Raw genomic sequence first — 15067 nt, 5'->3', positions numbered from 1 at the left:
AACAACTTTTGTAACAGTTAAACATATAAAATTAAGTGAGACATGATAGTTATATACAAATATATATACTGGATAGTGAACATAAATGGGCCTTTCTCTATTCATGTCAACAAATAAGACTAAAAGGTAGAGAGATTTAGGCACATAAAAGGAACTATTTTTTAATTATATAAAAATGTGAGCTTTTTATCAATATATTGGAGTCTTGTACAGAATTGCTGAACACTATCAATTATTGAAAGAAATAATGCATTCTGAATATTAAAAAGTAACCAATCAATTCAATTTGTTAAATAGTATTTTAGGCTAATTGCTTACAGGCAATCAAAATACTTGGTATTCAATAATTTAAACAAGTGGTTTATGGGCTAACATAAACATCTTAAACAGTTAACAACCATAGGGAATTTAAAACATTCAATAAGAGAAAGGCAATGAGTAAAAAGAAATATGAAGGGAGTAAAAAGCAGTAATCTGAGTTCTGTAAGAAAATATATAAAGTAAAATATTCATTATGTGCTTGTGTGGGCTCCTTTAATTCATACAGTTGCAGTGAATTTTTAACAGGCCCAGGTCATTCTAATTTAAGGCTGAACAACTACATGCTGTCTGTCAGAAATGTCTCTTTGGATTTTCAATAGAACAGGGAAGACTAGGTACAAAAGAATTAATTAACCCAAGTTTGATATCAAAACTCAAAACAAAGTATATCAGAGCAATTTAGCCTCTCAGGACATTCCATTAAAGATCTCAAGGGAGCCATTCTTGATAAAGAAACTTCAACAATATGATTAAGCAAATGTTTCAGGATACCTCAGCAGGTCTCAACAAACCTATTTTTTACACATTACAGTTTGAATTCATAACATATCTGCAATTTTTTTCACTTCTACCTTTCATCTTGTATCTACTTAACCACTTTATTATCTTTGCCCCATCTTATCCCTGTTTAAGTCCTGCACCAGCCTACTGCGCCATGCATCTGATAAACTAAGTGGAAGCTCCCAAAAGTTTATATCCTTTTAATAACATTTGTTAACTAGACTCCTCCTGAAGGGTAAAATGTGACTGAAATTATTTCATGGGCAAAAGTGTAGCATCTCTTAATAGAGGTATGTCAAACTCCTGGCCCACAGGCCAAATCCAGCTCACGGGATGCTTAGATCTGGCCTACAGGGCCACCCTGGAAATAGTGAAGGACCAGCCCATGGTGCCTCTGTCAGCAAATCCTGAGCTCCATTTTCACTGGCAGAGTGTTTCAGAAGGCCATCACAGCCAAAAACAGAGCTCATGAGCCCGTTTTCACTGGCAGAGCACTTAGGCCACCACCGGTGCCCCAACACAGGTGCCCCGACACAAGTGGTGTAAAGCTGGCCATGCCCCCCCCCACAAGGTCAAACACAATCCTGATGCTGCCCTCAATGAAATTGAGTTTGACACTCCTGTATTAAAACAAAGTTGCATTTTGGGAGATTATAATTCAACTGTGTTACCTGAACCTAAGATTGCAGATTCCTTAAAGAATGACAGCAGATGTGAATTAATCAATAAATCATCTTTTCCTCTTTATATAAAGATTGTTGCATAGCTCACTTCTTTATTTTGGTCTTCTTGCAGATCAATTTTCTGTCCCTGTGGCTGAAGTTCCTGCTACCAGAAGATTAAATATGTGAATTATAGTCCACAATAATTTGCACAATAATTTTTAGCAGCACAAAAAAGTGACATTTTTCCCAAATAAAAATCATAAAAGCAAGATGAAAACAAAAAAAAAGTTATTGTGCCAAAATGACAGGTTAGGAAATGTGTGAATTGAGAACAAAATTGCAAAGAAGTAAAATATAGTTCAACGCGCCTATAAATTTTTTAATAAAGATACTATATAAAATGACCTGAATAAATCAACTATTTCTTAAATTCAGAGTGGATTACTGAAGTCACTAGGTCTTCTTATGCTCTGAATCTATTATGTAACGTCTGAATTCACTGGAGTGATATCCACTCCATATCGGCTGCACATAGACAAATTCAAGAGAACCAATCCATGTTCCTGGCAAATGGCATTCTCTCAAATGAAAGCTCCTACAAGTTGATTTGTGTTGCAGGTGGGTAAATATTCTCTGTAAACTCCCTAACTGATATATATTGCCAAAATAAAATAAAATAGCAGTGAAGGGAATGAGCTATCCTAATCCATATCGTACTGTAACTCAAATGCATCTGAAATCAATCAGCTTGTTCTAACTCATGCACATTTTTATAACTTTTATTGAAAAATGGCATCTAGTAGACTTGACAGGAAAAGTATTTTCTTTTACCATTTTAATCATTTTCTAAACCACTGATTTCACTTATTCGTGTATTATCAGATCTCTGGCCTAATCAACTTGGTAAAATTAGATATAAAGCCTTTCGCTACAAAAACTTATTGTTCCCTTGATAAATGATAGCATATCAATTTTTGTGTTGAAAATCTTATTAGAAATCCTAGGACAGAATCCCAGGAAATTTTATGGATCCTTTATGAAATAGTTTACTGAAGGGCGGCAGGAGGGCGACATTGTGACCTTCACTGAAGCAATCTTATCTTTGATGTGGAATATAATCAATATATCATTCATAAAATAAGTATCTGGAAGAGGCAAGCACTATATTCTACTGCAATTTTAAGAAAACCTTATGAAGGAATATACATTATGCCTGCCAGGAATTATAGGTTTAGTTTTCCGTATAACATCAGAAATATGAAGTAATTTTTAATAATTGTAACTAAAATCGACTTCATTTTACGTCTGAACTGAAAGGCCTCATGTAGCCCATAGCACAAGATCAAGGGATGAGAAGGGAGGGCCATCTGCTGAAGCATCCACAGAACTGCAGGACCTGAAGCAAATTCGTTCCTGTGAAACTCATTAAGCTTGGCAAGATCACTAGCTGAAGTAGTTATGTAGCAAGGCACTATTAAATATAGTCATTGCCGATAAAAGAAAGAAAGCCTTTGGCAGTTCTAGATAACCCAGTGATCAACATAATAAATTCATGGCCATAAGCAATCTTCCGAGAACTTTACAACCTATAAAAACTACAGTTCTGCATATGGAACATGTTTCATTCAGCAAGGAGGGGCCTTGGATACTCAGAATTAAAGGAACAAAACCTAGCATCTGAAATGTTATTCTTGTATGTATGTATGTATGTATGTATGTATGTATGTGTGTGTGTGTATATATATATATATATATATATATATATATATATATATATATATATATATACATACATACATACATACATACATACATACATACATACATACATACATACATACATATATATATATATATATATATATATATATATGTTTTCGTAGATTTTCACGGGTGTAGGTATGCTGGTTTTGTTGTATTCGGGTCTTTTCCCGTGTAAGGTTGAGATTGCCAGGTTAATCTCCAAAACAGAACACCTCCACAAGAGAATAATCATGGAAGCCATTGAAATAGAGAAACACCCCCACAACATGAACAAACGTGATGATACCTCCCGCCTACCAAACATCTGGAAACCAGCCCTAGCCAACAAACGAACACCACCCACCACCCAAGCCGTTAAAATACAAAACAACAATGCACACACAGCCTGCACCAATCAGCACCAATCTACCAATCATGATACAACCACACAACCAATCATTCCACTTACTAAAACAAAGCCAGCACCCCATCCCCTCCCACCAAGACTTACAGAAAGACGGCAGCTCCGATCACATTTTAAGCCCACTGCTTGAAGATGGCAGGTGAGATCCTGCCGAAACGTTGCAAAGACAATCTCAACCTTACACGGGAAAAGACCCGAATACAACAAAACCAGCATATATATATACATACATACATACTTACATACATACATACACAAGTTTTTTTCCCAAGTGCCATCACACTGCTAAACAACTAATCTCCACAACACTGTCAAACTATTTACTAAGACTGTATTACTATTATTCTTCTCATCCTTCCTATTACCTACTTCCTCCCACTTACGACTATCACCTTGTTACTTGTATCTTTACAATTTATACTATTTTATTTAGTTTCCTAGTATGATTTGATTGCTTATTTAGCATCCTATGACATCACTAAGTGTTGTATTTTATGATTCTTGATGAATGTATTTTAAGTACACTGAGAACATATGCACCAAAGTCAAATTCCTTGTGTATCCAATCACACTTGGCCAATAAAGAACTCTCTATTCTATTCCATTCCATTCCATATATATATTTGTTGAGTCATTATAATCCAACTTGTCTTAATACTCATTTTTATCACCTTTCTTCAGACAATCAGCAATCTTTCCAATTAGTTCAATTGTGACTCAGAAGGATTGACCCAAGACATTTTGCATGCCTAAAATTCAAGAACAAAATATAAGGTGGTGTGTCCTCTGATTCCAAAACATCTCCGCTCCATTGAATATGAACATGTCATTTATAATGTTTCCAACTTCTTATTTCATCATTGTTCAAGCAAAAAGCATATGAGATCCTGAATCCCAAGAAATCAATCAAGGTTGTGGCCTCCTAAGAAATGCAAGATATTCTATCAATCAGTTCTTAAAAGCTGCAGAAACAGATAGTCCTTGACTTAAAACCATTCATTTAGTAATTGTTCAAAGTTACAACAGCATTGAAAACAGGAACTTATGATTGTTTTTACACCTACAACCTTTGCTGCATCCCCATGGTCATGCAATCAAAATTCAGACACTTATGACAGTTGCAGTGTCCTAGGATCATATGATCATCTGACAAACAAAGTTAATGGAGAAGCCACATTCATTTAACAACCACCTTACTAACTTAATTGCAGTGATTCATTTAATAACCATGGCAAGAAAGGTCATAAAATGGGGGAAAACTCACTTAACAACAAAATTTTGGGCTCAATTGTTGCTGTAAGATAAGGACTACCTGTATAATTTAATGGTAGCAAAGCTACAGCTTCACAGTTTTTAGTAACAGACCTAAACAATAATGAAGATGATCAGATAAAGTCATGTTTGTTTACAGAATTACTTCTTGAGCTATTCCAAAGTGAGATTTCTTTGCCATGATACTAACTTTCTAGAATGCTTTCCACTTGAAAATTCTAGAAGCACATAGTAACATCATTTTTGTACAGCTATTGCTTTTGTAAGAGCAATTCTCTTCCCCTGATATAATGGTAGGCCAAAGAGATGCTGCTTGAAGAACAATCAGGTAGCAGAAGGCATAGCCCTCAACTGATAATGTGCAGCTGAAGCTCAAAAGGAGCTCTTCTAGCATTTCGGGATGGAAAGGAGAAATGGGAAATCTGTACTTTCAGATTTGTAAGAATCTGTTAGTGTAGCCTTACAATAAAGTAGAATTAGCTTATCTGATTATGGTTTCTGTCTTGTGTATTTGTTTTTTATGTGTATCCTACATGATTTTTCTCCTTCCCTTCTCCTTTTAATTTCTAACAACATTTTAAACTGTCATGTTTAAAAGTGCTTTCTTTCAAAAGGCAACTGTGAGGACAAGAAAGTCCTCACAAGAAAGTCCAAATGCCTTTTGAAAGAAAGCACCTTTGGGATAACCATGACCTGGTTGACTGAGAATCTCCATAGACATTTGTCATTTTTGTATTATATTTTTGTTCATCCTCTAAATAAAGATATCTCCTAGAAATATTTTATACAGAGGAATGTAGTATACATTTCATTATATAAATTAAGGACAATATCTTTATAAGCAGACTATTCCATTTTTAGTTTTCAGTTCAAATGTTCAGAACTCATGTCATATAAAGACCACTGCTATTAACTCCTATAATTCCATCTTTCGGACAATACTGAGACAAACTTCTATTTATTTTTTAGATATCTATTTTGCTTTTCTCCAGGAGTCTTAGGTGGCTAACGTATAACAGAATTGCAGTATTGACACAATTACCCATTGGTTAAGTATGGACTTGAATCTAGATCTCACCAGTACTAGTCCAACTTATATATTGCACAATGTGAAATCAGTATTGTACATGACAATATGTTAGAATAATCATATCATAGTAAGAAATTATGCTACTCTGAGGAGTCCTTGATGCTCTCTGAGCTTGGTTTTTTTTACAGGTATTTCATTACTCAAACTAGATAACATCAATTTTCATCTGTCAAACTTCTTGCCTGGAGTAACTGAAAGCAAAGCCCACTCCATACTAGCATTCAGTTAGCCTTAAGGACAGAACCAACTTAGAACTAAGGAGAAATTTCCTGACAAGTGAGAACAATAAACCAGTGGAACAGTTTGCCTCCAGAAGTTGGGTGTATTCCATCACTGGAGATTTTTAAGAAGAGATTGGAAAGCCATTTGTCCGAAATGGTATAGGACCGTGATGGCGAACCTATGGCACGCGTGCCACAAGTGGCACACGGAGCCATTTGTCAGGGGCTTCATTTGTTCCGAAGGCTTCAGGGACCGTCCGAGGCTTCCCTGACGTCTTCGGAGCGCTTAAAATGACCCTCCGAGCAACCCGGAAGTCACTTCCGGTTTGCTCGGAGGGTGGTTTTAAGCGCTCCGAAGGCTTCAGGGAAGCCTCCGGACAGTCCCTGAAGCCTCCGGAGGGCCTCCGGGGGGGTCGGGGGAGGTTCTTTTCGCCCTCCCCAGGCTCCTATAAAGCCCCTGGAGCCTGGGGAGGGCAAAGAAAATGTAAAAATGGGGGGGGGAGGTCGCGCGTTGTGCGCGCATGCACACTGGAGGGGGGTCGTGCGTTGCATTATGGGTGTGGCACGCTCCCCCCACTTGTGGCACGCGAGCCAAAAAAGGTTCGCCATCACTGGTATAGGATCTCATATTGACCAGGGGGTTGAACTAGAAGACTTCCAAGGTGCCTTATCAACTGTTATTCTGATAATGTTACCTAGTTTGGGTAATGAAATGACTACATGAAGACAACCAAGCTCAGAGAGCACCAAGGACCTCTTATTTCAACCCTGAGGTATAAATATTGTCCTTTATTGATTATACTATTCTATTCTGCTGAATAAATTAGAACATATTCAAAAGAGGACAATAAGGATTATACAGATTCTGGAGAAGAGACAATTAAAAGACAGTAGAAATATCTTTGTACTTTATTGTTTACTATAATAAATCATAAAGATGGAACAATTGTTTCCTTTGCTGAGCCAGAGGGCAAACATAAACTCAACAGGTTTAAATCATAGGAATGAAAAATGTATTAAAATTAATCAGGAATTTCTGACAGAAAAAGATTCTTGCTTGGAATCTCTTAAGAAAGATAGGATAGGGTAGGGTAAGAGTAGGATAGGGTAAGATAGAATAGAATGGAATGGAATGGAATGGAATTCTTTATTGGCCAAGTGTGATTGGACACAAAAGGAATTTGTCTTTGGTGCATATGTTCTCAGTGTACATAAGAAAAATAAAATAGAATACATTCATTAGAAATGGATAAAGTGAAGAATGTTTGATATTTCAAATTTGTAATTCTGTGGTTCTGAGTATAATTAGACAAATATAAGTGCACCTACTAAAGGGGATGTCTGCTGAACCTCTGCTTGTCTTTTCCAATCATCTTCTGCCGAAGGAGGTAATGCTGCCCTAACATTGCCTCAAATATGATTGCATTAATAAATCACTTAAGATGCAGAGATGCAGCAGTGACCTTCCTTCAAAAGAAGCTACCTATTAAATATCTGCTCAGTGTTCCTTTCTTCTATTCATGAGCTAGTTTCAGGAAAGGGCCTTGTGTATAAATACAGAGATTGGATTCGGAGGATGTGATCCTTCTTATTCTGTAAGAATAAACATTCAAAAGAAAAAGTGGTTGAATTAATTCCCAATTCAAAAAATATACAATAGAGCTGTGAATTTTTAATGCATTTTATGTTTGTGTGCATGAGAGAGAGAGAGAAGTAAAGCATCCTTTGTAATGTTTCACTGAAAATCCAGGCATTTCAAATAAACTTGTTTGATTAAATGTAAAGAGAATGCTTGTTAAACCTGTAGAATTGTCTTAAACATGTATTTGAAGATGCTGTCAAATAACTAAGCCATTGTGATATTTAGCCAAATATTCTTGCAGCCACTGCAATATTCTCTATTCATTCCACCTGAGAAAAAAAAGTTAGCTTTAATTACCATTACCTAAACATACTGAGTTATGGAGCTGGTTCATTTCAGCTAACTGTAGTTGAGCTAATCATAGTTTGGATATTGGATACAATGTTAACAGACTAATTTCACTTGTTGATAGTACATCCTTATTCAGAGGAACCCAACTATTAGACAGCCCTACCAGATACCATTTGATTCAAATCAATGAAGACACAGAAATATTTATCTTTTCCCATCCTTCCTGGAATTGTCTTTTAAACTAAATAATTGATTGATACAAAGTAGTTATAATACCATTTATTTAAAATATATTCCATCCTAGACAGAAGACATGACAAATGTTTGAGGAGGTGCCTTAAGATTCATTGGAACCTCAAAATACTGCTCAGCCTCCTCCATAACCTATGAGAACTTCTAAAATTAGGATTTTGTGATCTCAAAAGATGTTTCTGATTGCTCAGGGGTGGTGGGAACAGGAGGCCAGAGAAGGAACAGGAAGAGAAGAATCTATGGCTTTATTGTGCAATGACTCTAGAATGTTAATAACATCATTAGTTAACACTTCTGCCTGAACATAGTTTGTGTAACATGCTAGCTAATATCAACCGTTTTGCTTAGTATTCTATTCTGTAGCCTATGCCACTGAGATGTTAAAGTATTATATATTTCAGTTGTTCAATGTGCAATCAGGATTCATAGCAATCCCAGACATAATCTGAAGGTACCTATTGAACCTAAGCGAAAAGTAATTCATAATTTAATAAACATAGATATCCACCCTAACTAATGTTCATGTCTTTAAACAAAAATTCATTCCATCATAATGTTGCATGTTCCATACTATAGAAGAGTGATTCTCCCTTTATTTTTGCCAAACTTCTTTTTGTGATTTGTTAAAATCTGACAAAGATTGCACATATATTCATTCTCATGTATTCCTCTCACAAACTATGTAACTGCATACTTTAATATATAACATTGCCATAGGACACTGTATACATACCGACTTTTTAATGTACAGACTTTCTATATGTATTTTCTTGGCATGTTTCAAAATTCTGCAAAATATATATTTTTTCTTTCATATTATAAGGAGGTCGAAAATCAAATTATTTAACTGATTAAATTTTTATTGAATATATGACTTTATTATAACCAATTTCCCTAAACAAATAAATATTAGATTTATATATATTAAAAATGCCCAACTGCCCCAAATTCTAGAAATTTGTAGAAAATATTTATATTTCTATTTGCAAAAGTGACTAAAAATCCCATTAATCATAGACTTTTATACTATTGTATGAAATAGTTGCCAGAGAAACAAAATGACACATAAATATCCAGTTGGATATTTTTTGTTCACTCAGCTATGAAATTTCATAAAGGTATTTAAAATATTCATTAGTGTTCTCATATCTAAAAGCATAATCATAAGCCTAATGACAATTCATAGTTAGCTATGAAACTCCTGAAATATAAAAAAAGTGTGCATTATACATTAAAAAACCATTCAGTGTAATATATGAAGAAATCTGTGCATAAAAATTGGGTCGTTTAATGGTCCTAATAGAACATTTAAGTTGATGTGAAAATATACAGACCATTCAATTGAAATTTCAAAATACTGCCTAAGTCTCAAAGTTAAATCTTGAAACTCACAAATCCCTTTTTCAACCTTTACCGATGAAATAAAATCAGGATACAGTTTGCAGAACAAAAAATATATTAAAAAAGTAATAAAGAAAATATGTTAATCCTAATATGTCTGACAGTTTGTTCATGGCAATTATTACATAAAGAAAAGTATGTCCAATTCATTGTATTTTCTGTGGTGAAAAAAATACAGATGTGGTAATCAGAAACACATTTTGAGATCAATTTGACATTTGAAATATCTTGATTTCTGATTGCAAAGCAATCTCTTAAGAGTATTTATATCATTTCAAAATAATCACCATCAGACATTTTTAAATTAACTTCTGCTTCTTGAAAATCAAGAGCAGAAATGTCCTCAAAGGTACTTGTGATAAGAGGGTAAAAGTGACTTTAGAAATTTTTTAACCAAAATTATTGAGCACTGATAAGTCTAACAAGGCTGGCAACAGAAGCCCTTATGTCTATTATCATGGCAAAACATTGAAATGCCTTATGTGTCTATCTATAAATAAGTTGCATTAAGTTAGTTCCAGTCTCTACACCCATGTGTCAAGTCTCTATGAAAAGATTTAAGTGCCAAGCTAAATAATATATATGTATAAACTAAGCATTTTATAGGAATTTTTATGCTTTTTTAAAGTAATAGCCCTTAAGTAAGCTTTAAGGCAGGGTTATCCTTTGATAGAAGTTTCCACCTAGCATCCTTTCAATATAGTTCTACCAAGTGGTGCTCTGCTTCTAAATTGAAGACAAGAGGTTAACTTGAACTAGCCAAGATGCCAAATTGGAGACAACATATTAACTAGCCACTGCTGAGTTTTTATAATCTTAAATTAAGACATACAAGATAGTTCTGCCAAATCAAAACAGTTGAAGGAAGCAGCATACCTCAACATTTGTGGTTAGGAGAGTCATATTCAATATTTTGAGGTGGTATCTCCTTAAAACCAACTGCTTCAGTGAATACCATTTCACACAATCCTAGCTATGAGATGGACGAGAAACTTGACAAAGATAAATTTTACAGACATGGTGGCTTAAGAAAAACAGCCTTGATCACTACTGTGTTGAAGGTCTTCTATTATCTATTATACTAAGACAGATAGAGCTCACCAGATTGGAAAACACTACCCTAAAGTATCATAAACATAGAACAAATCTTAAGGAGGGGGGAAGTCTTCAGAATTGAGCTTCTACTGTTTTTACATCTTCAGAATGAAAAAATAATGGTCAGTTAAATCTAAAATATATGTATTAGAAATAACAACAATTTTATTCTTGAGATTAGAGCTTGTTAAATCTCCACTTTGCAAAGTGTCATATATACAATGATAATTATAAGATTGAATATCAGAATTTTTAATCATATTGGACTACAAATCTAAAAAGTATCATATTGAACTATTTTCTGACTATATTATGGAATGACCATTGCATATATTATTTGCAATCAGTTTGTATATGCTCACATTGAAATCTTTTCATAAAATCAAATACATATTGTGAAGTTTTCTTTATTTTAAGCCACCCTTTTATCTAGCTATTGGCTTGTAGGGATTCTAAATTATTTGTGTACTTACAAAGTTGTTTATAATTCAAGAAACACATGAATTTGAATATGTAGTAATTTCCAGAGCTACACATACTTAAGAATATTTTTCAGAAGAGAAAGATAGTAAACTAACTTTATAAAGTAAGACAGTTCTTAAGACAGAATGCAGTGGAACTGAGAATAAATCACATCCATTAACAGATGTTAAATATTCATAGCCTTATTAGACTTCACATATTTTCCAGTTTTGGTTCTTACTGGTGTTCACATGATTTCTACTTTTTTTATTCTAAAAGGAGATTTTACTTATATTTAATAATTTAATACTTGACCATACAATGGCTTAGCAAATCAGAAGTTAAGCAATTTTAGGCTAAAGCATGAAATTGCTATTCTTACTGAAAATGTACCCTACCATTGAACTATATTATCATAATATTGTTTTTATTTATTTCCATTTCTATACATTCTGCATGGAATGTTGATATGTTATCAGTTGTAATGTATCATAATATTCCATCTACTTGTAATTAGCACTGAATCCTAACTGTTCTGCTATTAGTTCATGGTGATTCTGATAATTCACTGAATAAGTACAGCCTCATTTTTTTAATTCTACATCTTTTTTGTTCTTCTTTTTTGCCTTTTTCATTATAATTATTTCCACTTTATTTTTTCTCACCAAATAGTTTTATTAAACCAAATTCAAACAGACTCCCACCTTAACTTTTCCATCATTTGCCAGTGCCCTTAATCTCTTAATTGTTTTTTCCACTATTTATTCCTTCAATGTCTCTTCCCCAAAAGGGGCATTATGATGGGTGCATCTACAAATTACAACCTTTTATCATTGTCCAGGGATTCCAATGATGAAGTGTTAATCCAGCAATCAGTCCACTTGAAAACAGTATCCACTCATGTCTTTTATTATTTTATATTAATTTACATGCACAATCCTAATGAATTGGAATGCCATATTAACCACGGAAACAAACAAATATTTTTAGATCAGTGTAATTATTCTAGTTAAACATTGGACAATGATTTATGAACTGTCTCTCTGCTGTGGACACCATCATTTTATAGCTATTGTTGTATTCTGGACATCAAGGCAATCCTTGACTCAGTTATGTGGGAGAAAACCTCCACTGATTTTAACAGGATTTACTTCTGTGTCAAGATGTAGAGGCAAGGTACACCTTGATACGGTACTGGTAATTTGTCCTGATTTTCCAGAGGCAAAATCACTAAATGGTAACTTTTAAAAAATTGTTTAGAGAATTTATTTAAAGTTAAAAAAAAAGTTTACCAGTGGTGGAAGAAAGCACCAGAAAAGGGGAAGAGAAGAACAGACTAATTAAGAAAAGAGGCAGATCTGAAACAGCAAACATCTTAAAAGGCATATTATATTGTTTCTGGATTACTATCAAATCCTCTTATGAAGTTAGAAGGCAGCTGCCTCATTATCTTTATTCTGCTTTTCTGTGGGTCTTTAATAATCTGTTTAGTTTTCTATTAGTTCTACTGAATCTTATTGTGATTCCCTCTGGCCTACATGCTCTTACTTGCTGCCCTTACTTTAGTTGGTATTTATGTAGGGCTCTGAGAACATCCTACCTTTCTGGGATCTCATCTTTCAGTGGCACACTCCTACCTGACCACCTGGTTTCCAACTCGACATTCTCTTATTGGTTTCAATGTCTTTCAATGCACAGTTCTGCTCCCAATTTTCTATATACAAAAGTCCCTGTTAACTTTTTCTGGACAACACACTGCTTGTACAATAATAGAACCACTACACCAAAACCAGGTACCTTTCACTCTACAGATCATCGTTTTCTCTCCCCACACCAAAAAAAAGCCAACCAACTCAAAGCCTACCCTTCTTCGATCTTCGCTGTCCAGCAACTTCAAAAAAAAAAAAAAAGAGGGAAGGTAAACTTTGCAAAACAAAACAAGTAGCTTTTAAAAAGTCATGCTGCTAGGCAGTAAGATCTATCACCGGGATCAGAACGCGGGAAAGGAAAAAGCTCTTCTCAGGTAAGCCCACAACATGCATTCCCTCAAAACCTGGCCCGGACCAGAGAGATCTACCCACAATTTTATATTTGTCTCCAGGTTTAACATATCCCGAATAGGGTCGACAGAGTAGGTAAAGATAAGCGGTTTACCGCGGTGTCAGAGCCGTTCTTGCGAAGCGGTCCCCGGAAGATGCCTTTAATGCCACGGTAGTGCCCATTGCTGAGATGCCTGGAGCTGATCACTAGGTAGCACGCCATGCGGGTCCGAACCCAATTAAGAACGGGCAAGTGGCTGAGCCCGCGAGGTGCCGGCTCTTCGGGATGGGCGGAGAGAAAACCGAGCAGACTCGTCTGGTGCAGCGGCTGCCGCGACCAAAGTCACCAGGCGCTGCTTCTGCGCCCCTTTGGAATAGAAGCCCCGACGGCACCGTCACTACTCCCCCCGTTTCCCACCCACCCCTTGCCTCTCCCCCTCTCTCATCCAGCGCCTGGATTGCTGCTGCCAGCAGCAGGATGGGTAAAAGGAGGAGGAGGAGGAGGCAGCTGCCAAGAGCGCACGGGAGGGAGCCGAGAAGCCAGTCCACATGCTGTTTCGCTGGAAGATTCGGGGGGAAAGAGCGCTGGCGCTCAACTTGGCAGGATTGGGGCAAACTGAGCCTCCGCCTCCTCCCTCCCTCCCTCCCGCTTCCCTCTCACCCCGGCATTTGTCCTTTTTTCTCCCGAGCTGGTTCTAAGAAACCACAGGCATCCTGAAGGGAAAATCTTGGGAACAGCGTTTTTCCATGGTTCTTTTCTCGCCGGTCTTATTCTACAGAGGCAGGGAAAGTGGGGAGACCCTCGATTTTAAATGTTTCCGCCGAGTCGCCGCCAGCCTTCAGCCGCATCAGCCGGGGCCTCACTTGACTTCACCTTTGGCGGGCATGGAGCCGAAGAGAGGGGAAGGGTGCGCGCGCGCGCGCGCGCGCGCTCTAGCCAGGCATTCATTCCCAGCTGCACTTCCCCAATCTCAGCCCAGTTAAACATTTGGGAAGAGGCAGCCACCGGTGCAGGATGACTGGCCGAAGTCTCTCCTTTTACTGCAGGGAAGGTTAGGTAGGATACAAGCCTTCGTCTTAGCAAAGGGAAAACAAATGTTATGGAAAACCTCTCCTTTCCATTACATTCACCCACTCCCAGCCGCACACTTTCTTTCTTTCTTTCCTTTCTTTCCTTTCTTTCCTTCTTATTTATTTATTTGTCAAACGTGTAAGATAACAGATATAAGTATGAACATGGTTATGAATACATGAAATGGATACGAATACAAGGGAATATTAGGACAGGGATGGTAGGCACGCTGGTGCTCTTATGCACGCCCCTTAACGACCTCTTAGAAAGGAGTGAGGTCAATAGTAGACAGTCTGAGGTAAAGTTTTGGGGGTTTGGGGAAGAAACCACGGAGTCGGGTAGTGCATTCCAGGCATTGACCGCTCTGTTGCTGAAGTCGTATTTTCTGCAATCGAGTTTGGAGCGGTTTACCTTGAGTTTGTATCTATTGTATCTCTTGAAAGGTTGGGCAGGAAAGTATGTAGTGAGTCGCTGTGCTCTCCCCGACCTTGTTCATTAGCTTGGAAACCTTTTGTCCCTAAAGTCCTTGGGGTAGGAAGTTCAGTTGTGCGAAAAGAGGCGCGCGCTTTTACTAGG

General features: G+C 36.5%; 1 protein-coding gene across 1 annotated transcript in view; it reads right to left on the bottom strand.

The window, feature by feature from the left end:
• Positions 1 to 13706, bottom strand: part of ZNF804B (zinc finger protein 804B) — a gene marked incomplete at its 3' end in the record, with an annotated part of 215801 nt that extends 202095 nt beyond the window's left edge. Inside the window, exon 1 of the mRNA XM_081932742.1 lies at positions 13535 to 13706. Coding sequence (XP_081788868.1) covers positions 13535 to 13642 — 108 coding nt within the window. The 5' untranslated portion in view covers positions 13643 to 13706. The remainder of the gene's footprint in view (positions 1 to 13534) is intronic.
• Between the last annotated feature and the right edge of the window lie 1361 nt (positions 13707 to 15067).

This window comes from Natrix helvetica (assembly GCF_964273705.1).
Source record: "Natrix helvetica genome assembly, chromosome: Z".
NCBI classification, from domain to species: Eukaryota; Metazoa; Chordata; class Lepidosauria; order Squamata; family Natricidae; genus Natrix; species Natrix helvetica.
Note: the sequence above shows the minus strand (reverse complement) of the source record. Positions and strands in the feature narration are given on the sequence as shown.